General features: G+C 38.4%; 2 protein-coding genes across 2 annotated transcripts; both read left to right on the forward strand.

The window, feature by feature from the left end:
* The first annotated feature begins 390 nt into the window (after positions 1-390).
* Positions 391-8741, forward strand: pes (pescadillo). Its single transcript, XM_059337036.1, has 15 exons — positions 391-568; positions 787-866; positions 1904-2057; positions 2288-2397; positions 2844-3015; positions 3157-3246; positions 3573-3689; positions 4143-4220; positions 5287-5376; positions 6292-6422; positions 6554-6679; positions 7188-7372; positions 7664-7824; positions 7920-8087; positions 8322-8741. The coding sequence occupies exons 1-15, from the start codon at positions 545-547 to the stop codon at positions 8394-8396; spliced, it is 1761 nt and encodes a 586-aa protein (XP_059193019.1). The 5' UTR covers positions 391-544; the 3' UTR covers positions 8397-8741.
* A 1390-nt stretch (positions 8742-10131) lies between these two features.
* Positions 10132-16899, forward strand: gal3st1a (galactose-3-O-sulfotransferase 1a). Its single transcript, XM_059336201.1, has 3 exons — positions 10132-10496; positions 13391-13541; positions 14879-16899. Exons 1-3 carry the CDS (start codon positions 10487-10489, stop codon positions 16026-16028), a joined length of 1311 nt encoding a protein of 436 aa, XP_059192184.1. The 5' UTR covers positions 10132-10486; the 3' UTR covers positions 16029-16899.
* Positions 16900-18589: the final 1690 nt, after the last annotated feature.

Raw genomic sequence — 18589 nt, forward strand, 5'->3', positions numbered from 1 at the left:
ATTTTTATGCTGCTTTCTTGGCCAGGTCTCTCTAGGAAAAGAGATTTTTTAATAACAATAATAATAATAATAATAATAATAATAATAATAATAATAATTATTATTATTATTATTATTATTATTATTATTATTATTATTATTATTATTATTGTTGTTGTTGTTGTTGTTGCTGTTATTGTTATTTTTATTGTTGTTGTTGTTATTATTATTATTATTATAACAAACTAGGATAAATTAAGAGAGATTGAATGACACGTTCTAAAAACGTTTGTACGTGTGCTTTAATTTACAACAAAAGTTTGAATATCAAAAGACAGTGAGCTTTTTTTGTTTTTTTATATCTATATATATTTCATACAGGCGGACAAACGGACGACCCTTCATCCGGGTCCTGAACGCTGCTGCACCGCCTCCTCTGCGCATGTCACACACGTGCATTTGCTGTCGGACCTAGTAGCCAGCGTTGCGTTGGCCTCTTAACCTCATATTTTGTTAGCAATTACATTTCCCTCAACTTGTCTGGAGAGCCACATATATTTTTTAAATGGGAGGTCTTCAAAAGAAAAAGGTAGGTGCTGATGTCAGGCTCAGGTACATTAACTTTCATCGCAACGCGGTTAGCCAGTTAGCTAACGGAGCTAGCTGAAGTTTGTTTTTCTGAACAGTATAATCTGCTGGGAACTGATAAACGTTTTAGGTCAAAGCAGTTACCGTAGTTAACATACTATGAGTTAAAGTCGTGCTGTTTGTATGGCATTAATGTGGTCGTTGGTCCTTGTTTTCCAGTTCGAGAGGGGCTCTGCCACCAACTACATCACCAGAAACAAAGCTCGCAAGAAGTTACAGCTAAGCCTCCCAGACTTCAGGTAATAACTTTACTGTGTTGATTTTAGAAGGACTCAGCAGTATGGACACGAGCTTGCACCATAGTAGGCCTACATGTCATTTGATATACAGATCGCTGTCAAATTATAGAAAACAACACGAGGTGTCTTCGTCTGAAGTCAGGACACCACGAGTCTCCAGAACAGCTTCAATGCTAAGTTTTCGGCTCTGCATACACACAGAATCCTAAATAATGTGGTCAATTGCTTCATTTATTTGTTTTTTGTTCTAGAGAAAAGCATCAGATCCTCTAATTTCAGAGGCTGCAACCAGACACTGTTTATACTGTTGTATATTTGTGTAATACTGACTCTGACAGCTAATCAGTCAAAATTGTAAGCAATCAATTTTCTGCATCCACCTCAACATCTACCCTATCTCTCACAGTGGTGGAAGTATTCAGATCTTTAAGTAAAAGTACTGATACCACACTTTGAAACTATTCCACTACAAGTCCTGCATTCAAAACTTACTTAAGTAAAAGTGCAAAAGTATCGGCATCAGAATGTACTTAAAGTATCAAAAGTAAAAGTATTCGTTATTCACATTGTTATATATATATTATTGTTTTATTTTTGATTAATTTATGTAAGCTTTAATTCACTGTTGTCAAGGTAGGGCTAATTTTAACTACTTAATATACTTTCATGTGGTTTAATTAATAAAAATGCGTAATCATTTTTAATGTATCATATTTTTTTTATGTTAAATCCCAACCTGAAAAGTCACTAAAGCTGTCAGCTAAATGTTGTGCAGTAAAAAGTACAATATTTGCCTAAAAATATAATAGAATATAAGTATAAAGTTACATAAAATGGAAATACTCAAAGTACATGTACCTCAAAATTGTACTTAAGTACAGTACTTGAGTAAATGCACTTAGTTACATTCCACCACTGATTTCTGAGCACTTAGGATTGTTGAGAATTAGTTCCATATCAGGACACACAGCTGGAAAGAAAAACCCAAACAGCAAGCATGTCACAGACAAATAATCTGACACCTTTCCGATTTCTAGGCGACTGTGCATCCTTAAAGGCATCTACCCTCATGAGCCCAAGCACAAGAAGAAGGTAAACAAGGGATCAACCGCCCCGAGGACCTTCTACCTGCTCAAAGACATCCGCTTTCTGCTGCATGAGCCGATCGTTGGCAAGTTCAGAGACTACAAGGTAAAACAGGCTTATATTTCCAGGGATTGTTTTTAAAACCTGTTTAACAACTACCTGTTGTAAGCAAGAGTTTATTTGGTAAAGGCTCTTAATTGAACTGTGTGAAATTAGTTTCCTGTTGTGGATAAATTACTTCCTCCCATCAAATTATTTGCTTTTGGAGTATTTTCATTCTGAGCGTTTCCCTGGTTCGAACACAGTCTTATTGTCAAAATGTTTTATCTTAACAGGTATTTGTACGCAAACTTAAGAAGGCTTATGGAAAAACAAATTATTCTGCTGTTGAGAAACTGAAAGACAACAAGCCGACCTATAAATTGGACCACATCATCAAAGAAAGGTGAGATAATGTTATTTTCCTCACTCAACATAGGAGGGCAATGTTGAGCTTAATTGACTCTCTGTGCCTAGTCAAACTAGAGTGTTGGCAGAAATTACTTTCTCAATGCAAATTGTGAGGTCGGAAAACCAAAAAAAAGCTTTTCACAAGGTTCCTTTTGCTGCTGGAAATCCTTGAAAACAATTTAATTTTAATGTTGTGGTTTCAAGTGTTTGGATTTTTTTAAATACTTGAAATGCAGGTTAAATATGATGCCAAGTCTACTTTTAAACAGGTGAAAGATGAAGCCTTGTTGTGTTTTGTCCTTTAATTTGTTAAAAGTGAAAAGTGCTCAAATTTCACTTTGGAAAAGGTGTAGGAAGCCTGTTTTTAAACCAATCTTATATACATTTAAAAATACATTTTTAAAGGTTGTGTTTCCTCACTGGTGCTCCTTTTTGCGGCAGGTACCCCTCCTTCATTGATGCACTCCGTGACATCGACGATGCCCTCTGCATGTGCTTCCTCTTCTCCACCTTCGCCCGAACGGGAAAATGCCACGTACAGACAATCCAGCTGTGCCGACGCCTCACTGTGGAGTGGATGAACTATGTGATTGCTTCCCGTTCTCTCAAAAAGGTGCCAAATTTCACTCCACATTAGTTATCTCTATTTATTTAATTATTTTACGTATGAATAAAATGCCGGGGTAGAATGATATATCTTGGGTTCACTGACCTCCTGTCTGTAATGAACTTAACACTTGTCTGTTCTTCATAGGTTTTCCTCTCCATCAAGGGAATATATTACCAAGCTGAGGTGATGGGACAGCTCATTACATGGCTGGTGCCGTATCAGTTCTCCCATGATGTGAGTAAATGACGAAATGCAATCTGCAGTGGTTATGCTGACAATAAGCAGTGACTTTATTTTTATAGGATTATGCTGCAGGTTTGCGCAGCTCTGTCAGCATTTGGACTCATATATTCAACAAACGCAAGACAGACTTTAGGCTGTGTTGGCTAATGAGCGGACTCACACTTTTGTGTAAATGGCTGCAGTTTAAATGAGTGTGCTGACGTCTTTGCATGCTCCAGGGATTATAAATTGCTTTAAGTGTTTGCACTCATGTTCATTAATTTTACCACTGAGACTCAGTTAAACTCTTCTTTTTTTTTTTTTTTTTTGCTCTTCAGCACCCAACAGATGTCGACTACAGAGTAATGGCAACTTTCACAGAGATGTACACCACTCTGCTGGGCTTTGTCAACTTCAGACTGTACCATTCCCTCAACCTGGTCTACCCACCAAAGGTGAGGAAACACTCATAAGGCCTTTTCTCTACATATGTACTGAGCTTTTTAACATCTTATTTGTCTGACAGTTAATTGTGGGTGGTCAGGATTGACAGAATTTGTATCACAATAGATGTGATAGTTATCTCCCTAAATTAGTTTAAGCTTAACATTCATCCCATTGACTCAAATAGATTTTTATTTATATGACTAAAAAATATAAATGTTCTTGAATATCTAAAATCTCTTACTGTAACAGATTTCAGTCGAATTTGACTTAAATTCTAGATTTTGTTTATTTTAATTTTTTGGTGTACTTGCATACAAACGTATAAACATTACAACTAAAATATGTGTATATGTGTGATGATATGAAGTTGTAAACAGTTGCATGATTGCAATAGGGATTTATGGCTATTTGGTCACCTGTTAGCACACCTGTACTCTGTTAATGTCATCCCTCCTTTGCAGCTGGATGTTAAAGCAGAGGCGGGGCTGAAGGAAGAGGATGATGAAGACTATGCCATGAATTCAGAAAGCTACCTTGAGGTGAGGCTCTTTATCTTAAACCATTTTAAATAACTTGTTAAACCATTCACTCTTATTTCTAGTGGTTTTAATCATGCTGACCCCATTACAACAGAGCTAGGTGGAATAATGAAAAATGCAATCTCATCACAGTGATGCCTGTGGATTATCCACAGTAACCAGGATATTGTTTCCGAAAAGACTAGCTGCTCTTTTTGTGTACTCTGAACACGCAATCAACATCCACTCACCTTCATTGTATTGTGGCGGAGGCACAAACCTCACAGATGCATCAAAACCTGATATCTGCATATCATTATTAATTATTCATAAACACATTTTAATTTTATTTTTGTATTTGGGTGATTTGACTTGAGAAATGCAGTGTATGTATATTTTTGTTATAAATACATTAATGATACATTTTTAAATTGTTTAAAAAGAACATGCTTGCATACTGTGCTGCACTTTTCAGGTGCTGTGAGAAGATGAATACAAAGGACAGATTGTCTTAAAACATATTGATTACATCAATAATCTCATTGATTACAAAGTAATTGTCCAGGTGTGAGTTTGCTCATGTTTATTGGCCGCTGTAGTGTGTTGCTAGATAAAATATTTGCAGCATTGTCAATGTGTTGTGACAAAAGTTGTGCCAGGTTTAACGATTTTGCATGACAAGGCCACGTGTGTGTCTGCAGCCATGCCGTGCCGACGCATCAGCCTCATTAAAACGAATGAGTTTTTCATGCATTGCAAATGTCTGTCTGAACAATGCCTTGTTCTTCCTCAATACATCTGGTGGTTTTTCTTTTCCATACAAGATGGGTCATCCATGATGCAAAGCAGTGTTTGCATTATTCCAAAGCACTGTTTCTACACACAATAAGGCATTGTTGGCACCAATGGACACATAAATCCATGAACTTGGTTAACAAAGCTGTCCTTCCACATTCCCTTTTTATTTTGAAGTTATAAAAATACATGCTAGTTACCGGACATTATCAAAGACAATTAGATAAACGTGTGGTACTAGAAACTAAAATGAGGGATTGTCATTTTTAATCTATGGTTTTTGTTTCTGCAGAAACTGTCAGCTCTGAGTACCAGTTTGGCACGGGTGGTTTCCACTGCAGAGGAGGAGGAGGCCCAGCTCGACCAATTTCCTGTTGAAGGGGTAAGAATACGCATGAAAACATTTTGATTTACTTTATTTTATAATTTAGGTTATATTTCATAGTCATGATACTGCAAATTGTCTTGACAACATGCTGAAAAACAACGGTTGATAAATTAATTGGTCTCTGAGGGCAGAGGTGAGAGTTCACATATCTCTGTCAGAGGAGTCGAGGCTTTTAGAGGTGTGAGGCTGGGGACTACAGCTTCATGTTTGGTTGCTAACGATGAGACGATTCTTCACATCGGGAAGCTTGTTGTGCCCAAAGATAATATATTTTAAAAATGATCAGCACACGTCCTTTTAGTTTTGAACATGTCGTGTTGTGCGGTGGGCTGCCAAAACTGAAATGGTACTTCATTTTTTTTATACATTTAAAGAAATTGAATTGCCTAGCTCAGATTGACAAGTTGTTATAATATCGAGACCGCATTTCGAGAGTAAAATTGAGAAAAAAGTCCCGTGAGAAAGTAGGGTTTTTTTTGCCTGTTAGTTGTTGTTTTTTTGCAACCGGCATCCTCACATTGTTAATTTTTGTATACAAAAAAGTAACCTTGATACTCTGGCTCCGTGTACAGTGGGAGTAAGCAGAGATGCATCGTCCATCTTAATCTGTAATCTGTGGTTGAGCCCAGCTGGTTTGAGGTTCTCACTTAGTGGCCTTGTTCAACCACAGGGACTTTCGAGGGACCAAAAAACCTTTTTAAGAACTCAGAAATTTCCGGAACATGAGCCTTATTCCCTGATGCATCTAATATAAGCCTTTAAAACTACTGCAACGTGTCTCTTTTAGACATTACATGTCATTGAATTCAAAGAACTACTCAGTAATTCCAACAAAACAATGGCTTTTAAACTCTTCAGCCTGTACAAAAAGGTAAAAAAATGTTTCCGTTTTGATTAACTTCAATTCAGGAGGACATGGAAACGATGGAGGCCAGGGAAAAGGAACAGAAACAGCAGGAAGCTCAGAAAAAGCTTTTTGAGGGACTCAAGTTCTACCTCAACAGAGAGGTGCCCAGAGAGTCTATGGCGTTTCTCATCAGGTGAGTGAGAGCTGCTGCAGTAGAACTTACAGGATAGTCAAACACACTTATATGACAAATAAGTAAACCAATCAGTGTAATCTGATGCAAAGCCGCTTTTCGATCTTTTCTGTGTTAATGCTGCCTTCCAGGTGTTTTGGTGGCGAGGTGTCCTGGGACAAGTCTGTTTCCATCGGCAGCACATACGACGTGACAGAGGAGAGCATCACGCATCACATTGTTGACAGACCAGAGGTCGGCAAACAGTACATCAACAGGTAAATAAATGTTTTTTTTTCAACAATTTCTCAACTTTCAAAAATGCAGATCACATCATTCTATACAATGCAATACATTTATAGAATATGTCTGATCCCAAAAACAGGAAGTCTGCTCATTAACTCTCTCCTTGCACGCTATCATCATCTACAATGCCTCCTTTCAGTCGTCTTTCTGCTCTTTCTCCAAAGCAACCCTCTTTTCATCATGTTTGACAGTCTTGTTCTTTTTATAGCGCTCTGCATTTTCAAAGGGTCACATCATTTAGATTACGCCTGCCAAATCCCTCATACATTTCTATAGCAATAGTTTTGTAATTCTTTGTAACATCTAATTAATTACACCATACAAAGACAGTATATTTTTTGTTAAATTTGTAAATATAAACTTCTGAATTATAAAATTCTGAATTTAACACATTCTGTCGTGTTTTTACAGTGTTTTTTGGAATTGGGGTTGTATAATTACCAGCTATGCACTGTTTTACTGACATACTGTTTGTTTTAGGTATTACATCCAGCCCCAGTGGGTGTACGATTGTGTCAATGCCAAAATCATCCTGCCTGTGGAGGACTACTTCCTGGGAGTGACTCTGCCCCCCCACCTCTCTCCCTTCGTGGAAGAGAAGGACGGAGACTACGTGCCCCCCGAAAAACTGAAGATCATGGCCTTACAGCGGGGAGAAAAACCTGGTACGAGCCCAAGCAATTCACTGACGCTCCGTCTTTCATACACTTCCTAAAAAAACTTTCCCCTTCATTTTTCAAACTGTTGTTTTTGTCATGAGTACCTTCACACAGACCACAGATATTACATGTATTACAAACAAAACAGAGGCTCCATAGTCCAAACCTAGAACACTTTTGGATCAATTGAGAGATCTGACACTGAAGAGTATTTTTTGTTGTAAAGGAAACCTTAAATAGATTTTATAATAATTCAGAGACCATGGACACATCACTTATGTTTTACTTCCATTATAGCTAACGAACAGGCGGAAGAAGATGAGGAAGAAGAGGAAGACGATGAGGAAGAGGAGGAAGATGACAACGAAGCGGGAGATGATGATGATGATGCTGATGAAGAAGAAGAGGCAGAAGAGAAGAGTCTGAAGAAGATGGAAGAACAAAGATCCCAGGGCAAGGTAAGAGACTTTTGATCCCTTTTCCCTGCCATTTGTGTCTCTTCCTGTTTTTGCAAAAAGGTGGAGCCTTTCATCAACTCCTCTCTTCCTTTTAGTCGCTGTCAGTCAAAGTGACGGCCGGCAAAGTGAAGGTCGAAAACCCTGCACGCTTGGAGCAGGAGGAGAAAGCCGAGGAGAAACGTCTGGCCATCATGATGATGAAGAAAAAGGAAAAGTACCTCTACGACAAGATCATGTTCGGAAAAAAGAGAAAAATCAGAGAGGTTTGTTCCATTTTGTTATTGATTGAATATGGATTCACATGTAGATAACACTGTTTGTGCAGATAACATTCTTACATTTTTAACATTGGTTCCTTTATATTCAGTATCAGACATCTTATCTCGTTCAACAGTGTTCTGTAGCTGCTGTGTGTCGAGTACATTCAGGCCCAGTGACGACCCCCCGAGTTCACTGACCTCTAAAACGCCTTAACGATTTTCTCTCTCATTTTACAGGCTAACAAGCTGACTGCCAAGAGGAAGGCCCATGATGATGCTGAAAAATCAAAGAAGAAAAAGGTCAAAAAGTAATTGATCTGTAGATGTATTTGTCTGACTGACTTTATGTATGGAGGTAGAGTGTATTGCAGGTTAACGTGTTTAATGTTCTAAAACCTGTAAGTGCATCAGAGAGCTCTGTGAGTGAGTAACATGCACCATGATGTGCGTGCATCAACCTCTGCATAATTTCAAGCTGAAATGCAGGATGTGACATATGCGAATTGTGTAATTATAAAATTGTAAAAGTGACTGTTTTGCCTTTATGTTGTTTGTATGAACTATTCTTCACGAGATATTTCTTTTACTTCATTTTGAATTCTGTACTTGTAACAGTCTGTATTTTAAAGTAAAAAGTATAAACAGTTGTCAAATGAAGTTAAAGTTTCTGACTGTTGGTTAAATGCACAACTAGGCATCAAATAAAAAGACTAGTTGTGCTAAAGGGAGCAATTAGTCATAAGTCCGTCTTTGCTATCAGTCTAACGACACTTTAGCCTCTGGCGGCGAAGGCAAATATTTCTAGGGTTATGGTGTAGCCAGCCCAGATCTAGGCCAAGACTAGTTCCTCCACTTGCAGGTCATTGTTGATTAGCGGCGACGATCAATTAGTCTTCTAATAGCATGCAGCCCTAACTAGTAGATGAGCTGCCCTCTGGTTGCACTTTCCACAACTGTGGGAGAAAGCTAGTATGTCATCTGTGCAGTGGGCAGAGGCTGAGGTTACTCTGCTGCTGTGGTGGTCGTCTTGAGTGATTTCTCCACATACGGACAGTGGGCGTTGATGACGAAGGAGCATAAGCCCCTCTGCCCTCGAGATGCTGCTGTGATCGTGGTGGGCCAAAGGCCAAGCCAGTCATGCCCCGCTCCTCAATCTCCTCATTCAGTTTGTGACTCCCTGCCCCCTCTCACCCTGATCTGCATTCCACGCATGCCCGCCCAGTCCGGGTCTCAGCCTGGCACTCTGGGTGCCTGCAAGCAAAGGCACGCCCTGCTCAACAAAAGCGGCAGTGTCGTGCCTGAGCATGACGCGTGTGGGATGAGCAGCACCAATCCAGTGTGCCCTCAAAGAATCGGGGCCACAGTGTGAAAAGAGAGCCTTCACACTTACTGTAATGGATGAAACGTTATGAGCACATATTGCTACATCCTGCCTTGCAGAGCCAAATAGACTTGTCACTCATGGTTGAATGTTCATTTCATTCTCTATTGAAATGCCTGCTTTGTTGCACACAAGATTGTATTGAGGGTGGGATACTCCGTTTACTGTATATCACAACTTGCAAGCCACAGGGTTATAATATTGAAAGCTTTTAATGCAAAAGTTGCAGAAAAAAAGATTAGAATTATCCTGTATAAATGAAAAAAATGCATTTTCAAACTTACACAATATTGTCATGTGACAGTCCAGGCTGTGTAGGTTGCTCAGTTTGTTTAGATGATTGTCTAATCTCTGGTGTGAAATTTAATAGCTCTCGTGTGTACATTCCTCCTATAGCATGTGCACACGCATCTTGCTTAAAAGGGTTTCAAACAATACAGACACAGATTAGTTATAATCAAGTGGTACAATTGGAGCCTTTGTGCATTTGTTCTTTTTATGCTGTTTTCCACCCCACCTATCAGCTTGCAGCTCAGACTCTTGGTCCCCACTCAATAGCCCTCTGTATGTAGACACAGAATGGGGACTGTACAGCCTCTCTCCTCCCCCCTTTCTCTGTCTCCCTCCCCTCCTTTTCTTACACTCTCTGACAAGTGCACGTCCCCTGACACAGACCCTGACGTCACAGGTGGCTAGATGAGCCTCCCTGCAGAGCTTAATTCAGCGCGATCAGTTTTTGGAATTGAAAGTTGAGGGGGAGGCGGCAGGTGGCCCGAGGCATCAGGTGTGCATGCAGGGAGAAAGAGGAGAAGAGGAGCAGATGAATGAGCTCCGTAGCCCTGGGAATGTGATAAGGGGAGCGCAGGACTGTGCCGGGTCTATAACAGCATGTGTATGTCAAGATCAGACATAAGAACGGCTGCAGGAGGGAGGTCAACTTTTATTGGTCATCTGGAGCTTGATGCAGGGGAGGACAATGCAGTTGGACAAGAAACACTTCAATTAGTTTCTCTTTGGATTTATGCATGAAGGTAAGAAATCCTTTTCTTTAAATTAAGGGAAAAAAAAAAAAAATATATATATATATATATATATATATATATATAGTAATATTGATAATGGTCTTTATCATATGTTAGAAAAACAATAAAGCTGAGAAAGTACTTCAGCTATATTCTCTGAAATACAGACAAAAATCAGTTAAACATACATTTTCTTTTACTATTTACTCTTAAAATAGTACTGCTCTTGATCTGCCAAGTTCTTATTATAACAGAACAATAAACAAATCTGTGGGTTTGGTGTGCAGCCATACAAAGCTCAGTTTAAATGTGCCTGCAGAAGGTGCTACTATTCAATAGGTGAGACAACATTTCAAAACCCCACACTAAGGTTATATGGAACTTTTTGGAGAAAACGTAAGTAAACAAGAATAAACTGATATCAAAAAAGCACTGCCGTTTATTTGTTTAATAGGATCATAGGTTTGAAGGTTACTGCAGGCATTTTCTTCTTCGAGAGAATAAAAAACATTTAAATTCACTTTTTGCTGTTCCACTTGAAATTAGCCTCATCCTCAAATGTCTAGCGACAGAGTGGCTTCAAATGGCAGAGAGAAAGAGCTCTCACATGCCGCCATAATAGCCCCTTCATGGAGTCCAGACAAAGAGCAGAAATAGCCCTTTTAGCTGTGTTTGGAGAGTAATGTTTGTATAATGTTCAGATGATAAGACTAGAACTCTGCAGCTAAGAGGACTAAGGTGCACATTACTCAAGGTAACTCAAGGCTGAAGGCTTAGGACCTTTACCTCGAGCTATGGCCCGAAGCTGGACTGAATCCAAACATGAATAATAAATGGCACACTGGACACCACAGAAAGGACAGCATATTTAAGACTAGGCTGGGATTCAATCTGGATTTTTCAGAAGGTAAAAAGGTTATCATAGTTATAATTCATTATGGATTCATTCTGGTGTGTGATTTACAAACATGATCACAGACAAAAAGTTTTTAACTTTGGTTAATGGCACTAGCAGAAAAGGAGGGAAAAGGGCCCCAAAAGATGGTGGGCTATACACCCAGCCACAAGACACACAGGGTTCCCACAGTCACGGAGAACCTGGAAAGTCATGGGATTTTGTTGTGTGTAATTCAATTAATTTTTACAGTAATCTCACATGGATAACCTTCCCGATATAACATAAAGGTCAATTTATTTTTGTAACTGTTGACATAACGTAGGTCCAGCTTGCATCGATGCATGATGTTTTACGCTGTACATTTCTTTATTTTATCCCCATGTTCTCTCCTTCCTATTATGAGTTGACAGTGCATTAGGAATAAATTCATCTATTGCTTGAAATAAAATGTGAGAAATAAAAAAATGCTGAGTTTAAGCCTAAATATTGCTATTGCCACATTTTCTTCCCAGACTTTTTGTCTATGAAAACGTGTGGGAACCCTGGATGCACAAAAATGGAAAGGAAAAACTACAAGCTTACTATGGGGTTTATTTGAATTCTTTATATCTCCTGACCACTCAGATTATCTTGTGACCACTTGGAGGGGCCCGACCCATAGGTTTAGAACCACTGGCAAAACTACTGAACTGTACATTAAGTATTTAACAGTAGCTCCACCTATAGCTGCAATTATAATAATTTGTACAGTAAGTCACCGGGGCCAATTTACTGCAGGAGTTTAAGTACATTTGGCTGATAATACTTCAGTATTTTTACAAATATATTATCAGCAACTTTAATGAATTTATTTTTCTGTTCTTCTAGTATTTAATTTCATTAGAACACTTTTTACTGACTGACTAAATTAATTAAATGAATATGGATAAACTCTAAACTTAGCAAAAAGAGCTCAAAAGCAATGTTTCTCTATATTTCTATACAGTTCATCTCCTCCACTGCTCCGTATCGGGGTCACATTCGGTCATGTAATGCTGAAAATTCCAGGTGGTCAGTGTCACTTTGTTACTTTGCAGCTGAGTCAGCAGGTGGCTCGTCTTACAGCAGTCCGCAGGGGGGGAACGCAATATCACTTTCCACAGTAATGCATTATTTATTTTATGGGGCAGCTGACAAACACACGATTGGTCATTTCAAGTATGGAAGTATGTCATGTTGTACCACCCCATCAGTTTTTAAGTACACCCTGTGTTAAAAATGTTGTGGACAGCCAACTGAAATGATGCTAACTATTAAAACTGTGTTGAATACAGTGAGAGTGTTCCTCCCTGTGGAGCAATATAGTCATGAGAAGCTTAAATTCATATCGACAGCACTATATTGACAATATAGCATTAAAAATAAATGGGGAAAGGAGAAAATTGGCCAACTGCAAATAATCAGAATCAGAATCTTAAATAAATTAATAAACAAATCAAGAGAGACAAGACAGAATTAAATTAATTAATTGGAAGTAATTTCAATAATTCGATTGACAGTACTGATACATTTAGAAACATAAATATATGTATATTTTTCATTTTAATGCTATGCTGTCTATATTTCCTTTTTTTTAAATAAAAAAAAATGTGTGTATATATATATAAAACTTAAATTGAAGTTAAATTAAAGTTCTCGGTTGAATTTTCAATATAAATATTTTACCCAACAGAATAATTGTGTTTATTATCTTTGTTAAATACTTTATAGGTGTTCATGTTATTGGGTCCGCTCCAGTAGAAACCAGAGAACAAAGATTGTAATCTATAGGCTCACTCAACACTTTAATTTCTTTCCAATGTGAATAAATCATTCAAAGTGGCACCATTGTGCCATCAAAGCGTGCCTCTTAATAACACAGATTACATAATACTTCTTGGTTCCATCTTGAGAGGAACAGAAATGTCTGGGCGTCTAGCAGGTAGAAAATACTTATGATGATGATGATGATGTTCTGTGTTTTAAGGCAATCCTTCATTCTGTTGGACCATGGCTATCAAGCAAAGGAGGCACTGGAGGTCCATGTGCAAAGGCCTGGTGCTGGGAACTCTCCTGACCAGCTGCATGATCCTGCTCTACTGCCTCTCCACTCCACAGATCCACCTCAGTCTGCCTGAGTAAGACTCACCACCATCACACTAGTGTACATGTGATCTCTAGAAAACCTGATGTAAAACACATGGGCCCCCGGGCACAGACATGCAAAAGGCCCCACCACCTCTCTTTTTCAAATGGGTTTTATTTGAGCATAGTGAGATATGTACATACACATGGGCATGTATATCTATACAGGTATTCATGCGATTAAATCCAAATATGCTCTTTTTAGTTTTCATTAAGCATATATATATATATATATATATATATATATATATATATATATATGTATAATTTAAGAGCTGATATCTATCAATTTTCCATGGATATGGACTGGACGACTGTATATATATCATTGTTTTATTATTTCTGATGATTTAACCTTATAGCGATCCAATTGTGATTTCGATAACATTTCAATTAACTTTGAGATTTATTACTTTCCAACACTGGCATTATTTAACTTTCCTTTTTCCAATAAGCCATAACTACACCAGTTCTAAAAATATTTAGGGTCATATATTTCTCCTTTTCTAATGAGCCCATCAGACAAGTTTGATTTATTTTTATCTCTAACAAATTATTTTTACAATAAGCTCTAGGGGACTTTGCACAACCGGTTGTGCACGCTTATAATTGCTTTGTAAAGCAAGTAAGTAGAAAATGATTTTATAACCACTGATAAATGCATTATTGCAACTAACCAACTAACTAACTAACTAACTAACTAACCATTTATAAAGAATGTTTTATTCATATATATATATATATATGCAAAATAACAACTGAAAATGTAAAGAAAACAACAACATAGATAATATTACAAAATACAAACCCCCATTCCTACCCTTCTGTTATCCATTACCTTGTTATAAAGGGGAGAATGCCAACTGTCATTCACAGTTGTTAGATAATGAGTGAGAGGAGACCAAACCTTGTCAAAATATTAGAGTTTGTCCTTAAGAACGTATCTGATTACCACCTCTCCTACACAGGAGCAACACACAGAGATTTTGAGGTGGTTTTTGCCCATTTTTTGTTGTTTTTTTTGGTAGTGATTTTGTGACTCTTTGTTGTTATTTGGTGTAATTTTGTCTATGATTTGGTCTTTTTGTAGTTATTCTTTTGGCTGTGGTTGTTTTGAGCCTTTTTGTAGGTCTTTTGCATCTGTGTCTATGGAAAAACACACAATTTCTTAAGCAATTACTGTATTTTAGAGTAGACTATTATTATTATTAGTAGAGTATTGGCAGACATTACTTGAAACCTCACAAAAGTCATTGTTTGTTGCTTTTCTTCATTTTGTGTGTGAGTACATTTTATCAGCATTACCATTTGACTGTTTTTCTCTCTTTAGGGTTCCAGTGCCTTACTCCTGTGCCCACCGCCCATCCCAGATCCACCACAAACCCACCACAAACAGCTCACAACAAACCACGGGTCAGACCTGCGCTCCTAAAGTGGATATCATGTTCATGAAGACGCACAAAACAGCCAGCAGCACCTTCCTCAACATCCTTTTCCGCTTTGGAGAAAAGCACCGGCTGAAATTTGCCTTCCCTGACAGCAGAAATGACTTCTTCTATCCTTCCCTTTTCCAGCGCTCCCAGGTTAAAGACTACAGACCTGGAATGTGCTTTAATATTATCTGTAATCACATGCGTTTCAATGCACCCGAGGTGGCCAAGCTGCTACCTATGGACACCTCCTACATCACTATTCTGCGAGACCCCGCAGAGCTTTTTGAGTCGTCCTTCCACTACTTTGGCCGGCTGGTGCCTTTTACCTGGAAGATACCAGGTGATGACAAGCTGACCGAGTTTCTACGTGACCCCCATTACTACTTTGATCCAGAGGGCTTCAACTCTTTCTACCTCAAGAATCTGCTGTTCTTCGACTTTGGACAGGACAACACTCTGGAGCTGGATGATCAGCGGGTAGAAGAGGGAATCAGATTCATCACTGGCCGTTTTCAGCTGGTCATGTTGGTGGAGTACTTTGAGGAATCACTCATTCTGCTCAAGGACGCCCTCTGCTGGGAGATGGACGACGTGCTCTTCTTCAAGCTCAACGCCCGCAAGGGGTCCACAGTGTCCAAACTCACCCCTGAGCTGAGGGCCAGGGCTCTTGAGTGGAACGCTATTGACTGGAAGCTATACCAGCATTTCAACCAGACCTTCTGGAAGAAAGTAGATGCATATGGATGGCAGAGGATGGCTGAAGACGTGGCAGAGCTCAGGAGAAGGAACGCTGAGATGGCGTCTATCTGCATCGAGGGCGGTCAGGCTGTAGAAGCTGGCAGCATCCAAGAGACGGCCATGCAGCCCTGGCAGCCCATCGGAGAGAAGTCCATCATGGGCTATAACCTGAAGAAGAATGTGGACAAGGTGCATCGGAAGTTGTGCCGAAAGATGTTGATGCCAGAGCTTCAGTACTTAACTGAGCTTGGGGTAAACCTGTGGATCACCAAGCTGTGGGGCCATGTCCGAGATATCATTAACTGGTGACTAGATGTGTGAGCAAGGGGGCCAATTGAACTCTGCTAGAGAGAAGAGAAATCTGACTGTGTGGCTGATAGAGCGAAAGGTTCATTAATTCACCTCAAAATCAGAAAAACAAATGTTTCCTCTTACCTGTAATGCTATTTATCAATCTAGATTGTTTTGTGTGAGTGTTCAAGATATCGGCTGTTGAAATGTTGGCACATTTGAAAAACTTTCTTTCCAGAAATCTCAACCCGGATACTCAAGATAATCCACAGACCTTGTTGCAAGCAGACTCATGGAGGAACTATTTTCTTTCAAGTGTAGTTCCTACACGAAGCAGCTCACAGCAAGATCTGTGGATTATCTTGAGTAAACAGTTTATGATTTCACACGGGACACAAACAAGACAAGAACATCGGTTTGCTCGGTGAAAAGTCCGGTGTCTGTTTGACCCTTTCAACCACCTCCTCATGCAGGCTGTGACACTTACATCAACAGCCCGGTGCTAGAGCTGAAGGGTGCTGAAAATGTTGGATATTAACATATCTGTGGCTTCTAGAGACATACCATGCCAATATTTTTTTATAGTGACTGTGCTGCTATAGCTGATTTCACAATCTAGATTGGTTAAAACTAAAATCTCAGGTAAGAGGAAGAATACATTTTTGATTTGGGGATGATCTGTCCCTTTAAAGGTTTCTGTCACATTTCAATCTTACAACATTTCATCCACATTGACTTGTTTGCGTTTCACATGACTGTGCACTGTAATGTATCTGAAAGGTGCTTGAGAAAAATATATTGTAGACCTCACAATGTACAAATACTGAACCAGTTTACCCCATGTATAGATGAGGCATTGCTTGTTCTGTGTTCTATGTTTGTGAGTCAATTTTCAAACATGTAAATGTACTTACTCTCAGACATAAGCTTGTTCTGAAGAAGCAGATGACTGAACAATGATGTTCAGGACTCATTTTATAAGCCCTTCAATGGAAAAAAAAAGACAAAAATGTTGCCAAGGTTGTTTGAAGACGTGGAAAGAATGGTACTTCGCTTTGAGTTAAATATTGTCAAACTTTCCCCCAAACGTTGAAATGTTGAAAGATCTGATGGACTGAAAGTCCATTTAGGGCTAAAATACAGATGTGGAAATAGTGAATGTAAGTACACGTTTCTGTCTATGGAGGGCAAAATCAAAAAAAGAGGTGAACAAATATAGACCTTTCTAACGACATGGCATTTTCACTGATCATAACAGGTGTTGTTATTAATTACACCTGTGCTTTCCTGCGGTGACACAGTGTCAAATGTATGTCATGAACAAGGTCTGATCAATAATATTAAAAGAAATCAATAAATAAAAAGTATAGCACTGTGCAATCAATTCATTTACTTTTCAGTAAGTATTATACAGTTTTGTAATATATTATATGTTAAGGTTTTCTGCTATGTTATGTCACATTTTGGCTTCTTAGTAGCCAATTCTCCTCAGTCCTGATACCTCCATGTTAATCCTAATATAATTTGCCCTTGCCAGGTGTTTTCGACAGGTACACTGATGATGTGGTGGGACTTTGTTGCATAGTGAGCCAAAAGAAAATTCATTGTCAGCCAAGTATCTACCTAAAAAGACACTATGACAATGACAAACAGTGTTAAACACCACCTACATGTGTTTACACTGCCTTGTTATCGGGACCTGAAGAAATGAAGGGACTAGGCAATACTTTGATGTCTTTCCTGTTGATGCACTGTTTTACTGATTTATTTCTTAATTTGTGTCCATTTGCACACATATTCTGTATTTCTACATTTAATATTTTGTTTATTGTGTACTGTATTTAACATTGGCTTCAGTTATAGATTGCTTTATCCATAATTTACTGATTTTGTCCTCCATACACCCCCTATTATTCCTGGAAATATATGATAATCTTGCTATCCTCAAAATAAAGCGAAAATGACATGTAATACTACATGTATTAAATGTTCTGATTCATACAATTGCCAGCTTCCTCTTTATCTGTTTGGTTGTTTTGTCCTTATTATCATATGTAGTAACATTGTTATGGGTATATTGTATATAACATCCCAACATCTTTGATCATAATGAAATTATGGACCAAAATAAACGGTTGGTTTTTGAGTAAATCCACCAAAGTGGGAAAGACAGATTAACAAATCAGTGACATACAGTGATGTACTATATTCTTGTATTATAGTATTATTGGTATGTCAATATGACAAACTGCAACATAGTTATACTAGAGTCAGGTGAGAAGACAGGTGGGTTCGTTCATTGAGCAACTTCTCTAAAAGACAAAGAATATTTTTATCAAGAAGGTGTGCACAGTTACAATTGTCTAAATGGTTTGTTTTTTTGTGTTTTTTTTGCAGCAGATAATTGTCTTGACACAATACTAGTCTACTAATAACATGAACAATTTCTCTGTTCTATTTAAGCTACCCAGTAAGCCACTGCAGTGACAAAAGACATCATTAATCGATCTTTAATGCATGCAAATGTTGCCTCATATCAATATATGTGCCTCCTCACTGCAGGTTTAGTTTATTTGACC

This window comes from Centropristis striata, chromosome 7 (assembly GCF_030273125.1).
Source record: "Centropristis striata isolate RG_2023a ecotype Rhode Island chromosome 7, C.striata_1.0, whole genome shotgun sequence".
Lineage (NCBI taxonomy): Eukaryota > Metazoa > Chordata > Actinopteri > Perciformes > Serranidae > Centropristis > Centropristis striata.

What these genes read in the sequence shown, in the direction of transcription:
- pes (XM_059337036.1), top strand. Translation starts at nt 545, where the DNA reads ATGGGAGGTCTTCAAAAGAAAAAG. An exon ending in ACCAATTTCCTGTTGAAGGG is followed by an intron (nt 5,377 to 6,291) that starts GTAAGAATACGC and finishes ACTTCAATTCAG; the next exon opens with GAGGACATGGAAACGATGGA. An exon ending in TCTATGGCGTTTCTCATCAG is followed by an intron (nt 6,423 to 6,553) that starts GTGAGTGAGAGC and finishes GCTGCCTTCCAG; the next exon opens with GTGTTTTGGTGGCGAGGTGT.
- gal3st1a (XM_059336201.1), top strand. An exon ending in ATCCACCTCAGTCTGCCTGA is followed by an intron (nt 13,542 to 14,878) that starts GTAAGACTCACC and finishes TTCTCTCTTTAG; the next exon opens with GGTTCCAGTGCCTTACTCCT.